Genomic DNA, 6,497 nt, shown 5'->3' with positions numbered 1-6,497 from the left:
CCTTCGCTTTACCTCCCACCCTCAGCTCCCCGCGGCCAATGAGCGGCGCGCTGCGGGCAGGGGGGCGGGGTTCGGTCTGTGCTGGGAGGAGCAGGCGCTGCCTCGGACTCCGGCAGACGCTGAGGAGGCGGCGTTGCGGCGAGTCCGGGGCTGTTGCGGTGCTGGGCGCTCGGGCAGACATGGGGCCGCCGCCAGCAGCGTGAGGTGCGGGCTGCGCTAGCTTCGCCAGCCGGGGTACGTGCGCGGGCGGGCGGGCTCGGGGCATGTGGTGGGGTGGGGTTGAGTGCGGACCTAGGTCCCGGGCTCCCCTCAGCGTGGGGCGGGGCGGGGCGGGGCGGGGCGGGGCGGCCGGTCAGTCACCGGGGCTAACGCCTCTCTTGTCGTTGGCAGGGTCTGAGCGCGGCGCGGTGTGAGCGCGGCTCGGCGGCCGAGGGGAGCCCGGCTGTGCCTGTGTCGGCGGCGGCTCGCTGTCCCCCCGCTGCCGGCGATGGGGAATGGGCTCTCGGACCAGACGCCGATCCTCTCCAGCCTGCCCTCCTTCCAGTGCTTCCACATCGTGATCCTGGGGCTCGACTCGGCGGGCAAGACCACCGTGCTCTACAGGCTGCAGTTCAACGAGTTCGTCAACACTGTGCCTACCAAGGGGTTTAACACGGAGAAAATCAAAGTGACGCTGGGCAGCTCGAAAACGGTCACTTTCCACTTCTGGGACGTGGGAGGCCAGGAGAAGCTCAGGCCCCTGTGGAAGTCCTATACCAGGTGCACGGATGGCATCGTGTTTGTGGTGGACTCTGTCGACATTGAAAGAATGGAGGAAGCCAAGACAGAACTTCATAAAATTACTAGGATATCTGAAAATCAAGGCGTGCCTGTCCTTATAGTGGCTAACAAACAGGACCTGAGGAATTCCCTCTCTCTCTCAGAAATCGAGAAGATGTTAGCAATGAGCGAGCTGAGCTCTTCTACCCCCTGGCATCTGCAGCCTACCTGTGCGATCATAGGGGATGGACTAAAAGAGGGACTTGAAAAACTACATGATATGATAATTAAGCGAAGAAAAATGTTGAGACAGCAGAAAAAGAAGAGATGAGTTCTGTTTCCACACTTCTATCTTAGAGTAGTTTCATGGTCAGAATTTGACATAACAGCTTCCAAAGCCTGACCTGCTTGCTTGGATGCTGTTAAAGCTTAGTTATGTTAAACAATCAGTTGCACAACCTTGCCTTGTGGAAGTTGTGCAGACACAGAACCTTTTGAAAAGCAAAAACAGAAAATAGTTTTTCCAAGGTTTCTGGCACTGTATTATTTCGGATGCCCTATAAAGTAATATAAAGCTATCAGGAAACAGATGGGTGGGTAAATGTGACTTGGATATCTAAATAGCCAAATAAAATGAGAGGTTTTTTGCTTGGTGTTTGTATTCATATATTTGAGGGTGCATTTTTACAAGAAATTTGCATTGAAGGCGTTCAGTGTTTTTAAACTTCTAATGCTCGTAAGTGGAGTGTTTTAGGTGAATATATACAGCTTTAAAAATATTGATTTCAACAACGTGTATGGAATTAGCAATCCATTATTTCAGGAGGCTGTGAGCCTTGGGGTTTTTTATCTTCTTTGGTAATGATTTCCATGAGAGAGTTTGGCTATATGGTATGTTTTTAATTTGGCACTTTTGAAGTTGAATCACTTTTAGTTCTAATACTTGAAACTTCAGTGCTGTGGATTCTTCAACTGGTAGAGGAAATAAGACTTGTTAGACAAGTACACAACATTCAAGAGCATGGATTAGTTTTCCCAACATGTAGCATGATTTGGTGTGTAGTCTTCTTAGAAATAGCTATGCATTGTTATACAGTGCTAACTGGGTTTAGAATATACTCATGTCATTTGGAGACTTGTTCCAGAAATCTTGTTTGCTGTTCAAAAAATTAAGTTACTCTGACATCCCCAAGTTATCAACACAAAAGTAAATTTGTTGTTGCAGTAAAGGAGATGCATACAGCGATTTAGGTCTCCCAAGACTTTTAGCAGTGCAGCATTCTGGGCTCTTTAGATGATGATGGCAATAAAACTTGATCATAATGAAATATAAAGAGCTAAAGTCAACAGAGCACGCTGTTTGTATCTGCAAAAATGCCCAGGTTTGTTACTTATACTGCTAGGACACTTTCTATATAGCCTTTTTTATTACAGTTTTTGTAGTGCTTGTGGTTAGGAATGTAAAGAAGCGTTAAACACTTGACACTGGGAAAACATCAGTTTAAAGATGGCCTGTGTTCTGCTCTAATTATGTTTAAGCTGTTCTTGTTTACAAAGTACGCAAACAGTATTAACTGGGCAGGACAGTATGTCTAATGAGAAGGGAGAATAGTTTTTCTTACTGGTACAGAACTTCAAACAGTTGTCTAGACATCTTGATTAGCAAATGAAAAGGGCTAAACTAGAGCCTGAATTTTAAGATTAACTTTAGTGGTGCTGTAAAACAGAATGTTAGATTATCTTGAAACTTCCATTAGAAATATCAGTCTTAAAGGAACAATGCAAGAATCATTTCCTCTTACTCAACCAGCAAAGTTACTGCATTCTTACCTACTGCCATGTATTAAGAGGATAACAGCTGAATGTCAATCAATGTAAGGTATTGATATCTGTATAAAATCAAACTTTATAGCCAGTAGCTGTTTGTCCAGAAGGTAACCAAAAATGCACTTTAGTGTTTTCAATAATTGAAAGTGACAGCTCTTTTTGTTTGTTTGTTTTATGACACCCTGGTCCTTTTGAAAGAATTGAAGTAGCTTCCAGTGGAGCTTTTGTATGTTGGTTATATATGTACCTGCACTAGTGACATTGAAAGTCACTTACTCAGTAATGTCTATATTTATAGAAATGTGGATAACTTCTTAAACCTCAATAAACACAACTCAAAACAAGTCTGCAGGGAGAAGGTGTTTGACTTCCTTGAGTTACAGTGAAGTGTTCTTGTTGGCCTCTATGTGCAAATCTCGCTCTCAATAGCAGTAGAACTATCTGCATGAAAATCAAACTCTTATAAATGTGGTGAGATTCGTAAATGTGACAATGTTATAAATCACAGGTATCTCATTAAAGACTTAATATCAATGGCATACTTGTATTATGTTCCATATATTTGTAACAGAACACTGTTTGTTTGCTTCCAGCTATAGCCATTTCTCTCCTTGTGCAGTGGTCGTGTGTATTGTAAACCTTCCCTTCTCGGGAACAGATTTACATGTTACATACAAATTTGCTGGGGCAGCTCTCAAATGCTCAAAGTTCTGAAATCATATACAGTATTAACAGACTACAATGGTAGTATTAAATCCTTTAATCAGCTGAGACTAACATTTTTACTTGGTTTAGCATTTCTTATGCTAGAAAGGTGGGGTTTTTTTACTATGTAGATGAAATATGTTGCATTTTTTTCATACCTATACAAGGGTACTTTTTCATTGTAAACAGAAGTAGAATGAAATTTTCAAAGCAGTGCAGAGGATTCAGCCATACCGCTTCTTGATTTTTAATGGAGAATGTGAGTAAATCCCTTGCACTGACTTGGAAATCTCAATGGCAGTATCAATACAAAGTACCCCATAATTGCTGTCAAACACTTGTGTACACTATACTGATTTCAAGATCATTCAGTTTTGACAGAGAAACATGTAGGGCTACTTTTTTTTTTCCTTCAAGATTAGGTGGGTACAATTGTGCAATTGGAAGCACATAACAGCTCTAAAAAATAAAAAATCCCTCACCTTTGAAGTTTTTGGATGAAACTGTTCCAAATGTAGTATATCGTTGCCCACCAAAACAGATTCTACATCTTTGTTGTACCTTTTTATCCCCAAAGGGCTGAGGCCAGTTTGGCTTATACTGGCAAACCTCCAGTTCCCCTCCCCTAATGCCCTAATTAGCAGGTTGTACACTACTATTGTACAAAGAGGCATTGAAATGCCAATCTTTCTTATGGCTCATGAGTGAGGGTTGCATGCTGTGGAACATGCTCTGCTTCATCTGAGACCTTAATAGTTCGTAAAGTAAATTTTGTGGGGAACTGATTGTGCATCTTGCCCCAAAGCCATGTGAACACTCTTCTTTGTTTCCTATCTACCTGACCTTTTCTGAATAAGGATACTATATGATGGTGTAAATGGGAGTTATGTGTACATTAGCTTGAAAGATCAACCCTATTTCCCTTAACTGTATCAAGAAACACTAGTGTTAATGCACTCCCTGTTGGCTCCCTACTCCTTGGTAACTTTATGAAGAACAGTGGGATGTGGACATGGTTGCACACTATATCTTGAGCCTCATAATGAGTCCAGTAAGATACTTTCTGCAGGAGATCCTGGCTGTTCATAAAGTAGCCTTGTTCATGTACGAATCACTATTCCCCTTATTATAATGTAGTATTACATAATGTTGACTGGGAGCAATGTTATCACTTGACATAAGAAAGCTTCAACCCAGAGCTATGATTTCTACAGTAAGCCGAAGTTGGGATGTGTAAGGAAGTCTTTATTTGAAAGAAACTAAAGTTAAAACAAACTTTTGTTTAAATTCTATGTTCAAGTTACTCCACTGTTATAGAAATTAAATGTTTGGTAAATGTCTTTTGTTAATGTAGGTTACTTTATAAACTGGTTTAATAAAGGTAATAGCTATTTCATATAAGGACATTTTAAACACTAGGAAATACCTAGGAATGTGAAACTGCTTGGAGCAGCTGTGTCAAAGAGAATGAGTTACATCAGTAACGTTACCTACATTATTTGAATCTCCTAGGATAATTATACTTAAATCAACAATTACTGTGGTGAGGAACAAAGAAAACAAACACTTTGAGACCCACTCAAAGAAACTGTTAATTTCTCAGGTTTTATCTTTAAAAATGTGGGGTTGCTTCGATTGATTAGACGGGCTTGATCACTTTATATAAACTTTATTTTTCATAGAAGTATATGAATTAATATCTGTTTTAGCTAGCAAATAGTGTTGAGCTGTGATACATTGCCGGTCCTGGCCTTACATTAAGCTGAGTGTTGCATTGAACATGTATTGCCTATTCAGTTTTTCAGTACTCTGAATTTTAGCTACTCTACATGTCAGCAAAACAACACTTAAGAGAGGTTGCAGTTTGGTAACCTAAATCATTCCTCCCCCATCCCCCCAGTAAAATAAAAATCCTTGTATCAACTGAACAATAGCTATATGTATTTACTGCTGTCTACACACAATGTCTAAAATGGGCTCTCAAACTGGGCCTCAGGACCCCTCAAGGGGTCGTGAGGTTATAACATAGGGGGTGGTGAGCTGTCAGCCTCCACCCCAAATCCTGCTTTGCCTCCAGCATTTATAATGGTGTTAAATATATAAAGTGTGTGTGTATGTGTGTGTGTGTGTGTGTGTGTGTATATGTATATATATATAGAGAGAGAGAGAGACTTGCTCTGTAAAAGGCATCACCAGTACAATAGTTTGAAAACCACTGGTCTAAAAGCCACCACACAGTTCTTATATCTCTGTCCCTGGTATTTGTATATAGTATTGTAATATAAGAAGTGTGTTTACAGGTTTTATCTGTGTACTGATGTAACAAATCAAGACTCACAGTGGGATCCACAAATGTACTTAGGAGCCTAAACCCCAGATTTAAGCACCAAGTCTCCCCCTTCTCCCCCCTCCACTATGATCCACAAAATTGCTGCTGACCCCTCTCAGTGCCTAAACTCACTTGCTGGCTAAATTTCAGAGGTGCCTATGTTTCAGCCTCTGGGCACATGCATTGCCTCACACATGGTATCTCTTCCTTTCCCCCCCACCCCATCTTCCTGTTTAATCCCCAAAGCTATTCACAAACCAGGGGAAGCCACCTAAAATTGTGGCTGGAGCCCAATCCAGCAGGTGTGCTCAGTCTGCCTATGGGTTTGGCTCCCATTCAAAGCCTGGCCAGAGGAGGAAGAATTGTCACTGCCTACCTTGTAACTCACCTGGGATGTAGGAGACCCAGGTTCAATTCACTCCCGCCTCCGTGTGCCAGAGGGGGAGAGAATTTGAATAAGGGTCTCCCATCTCTCAGGAGAGAGCTTTAGCCACTGGGCTATGTGATATGCTGATGTCGGGCTTCCTCGGTGTCTCCTGTTGAAGTTCTAGTAATTAAGGAGTGATTGGTGCAGAAGGATTGGATATGGGGTCTCCTACCTCCTAGGTGCTTTCCCTAAACACTGAACTACACAATCGTTCTCGCACACTCTCAGGCCCCTGGATAGTTCTATCGTGGCCAAATGCTTAAATTGTCATTGAGCTGGGAATTATTCTGTGGTCCAATGGTTAGGGTACCCACCTGGGAGGTGGGAGACCCCGGGTCTAGTTCCCATAGCCCACTTATTCATTAGAAGTGGCACAGCTTCACCAAGAGATATTGAGGGGGGGTCCCCATCAGAATATTCAACACTGCAGTGATTAAAGCACATCCGTGG

At 42.5% G+C, this 6,497-nt stretch overlaps 1 protein-coding gene across 1 annotated transcript; it reads left to right on the top strand.

The window, feature by feature from the left end:
- The first annotated feature begins 423 nt into the window (after positions 1-423).
- ARL4A (ADP ribosylation factor like GTPase 4A) lies at positions 424-3,124 on the top strand. The gene has a single exon (XM_065397690.1). It carries the CDS (start codon positions 488-490, stop codon positions 1,088-1,090), a length of 603 nt encoding a protein of 200 aa, XP_065253762.1. The 5' UTR covers positions 424-487; the 3' UTR covers positions 1,091-3,124.
- Positions 3,125-6,497: the final 3,373 nt, after the last annotated feature.

This window comes from Emys orbicularis, chromosome 2 (assembly GCF_028017835.1).
Source record: "Emys orbicularis isolate rEmyOrb1 chromosome 2, rEmyOrb1.hap1, whole genome shotgun sequence".
Taxonomy (NCBI): domain Eukaryota; kingdom Metazoa; phylum Chordata; order Testudines; family Emydidae; genus Emys; species Emys orbicularis.
This window is presented reverse-complemented; position numbering and strand designations above follow the sequence as displayed.

Coding starts and splice junctions, on each gene's coding strand:
- ARL4A (XM_065397690.1), top strand. CDS start 488: ATGGGGAATGGGCTCTCGGACCAGACGCCGATCCTCTCCAGCCTGCCC.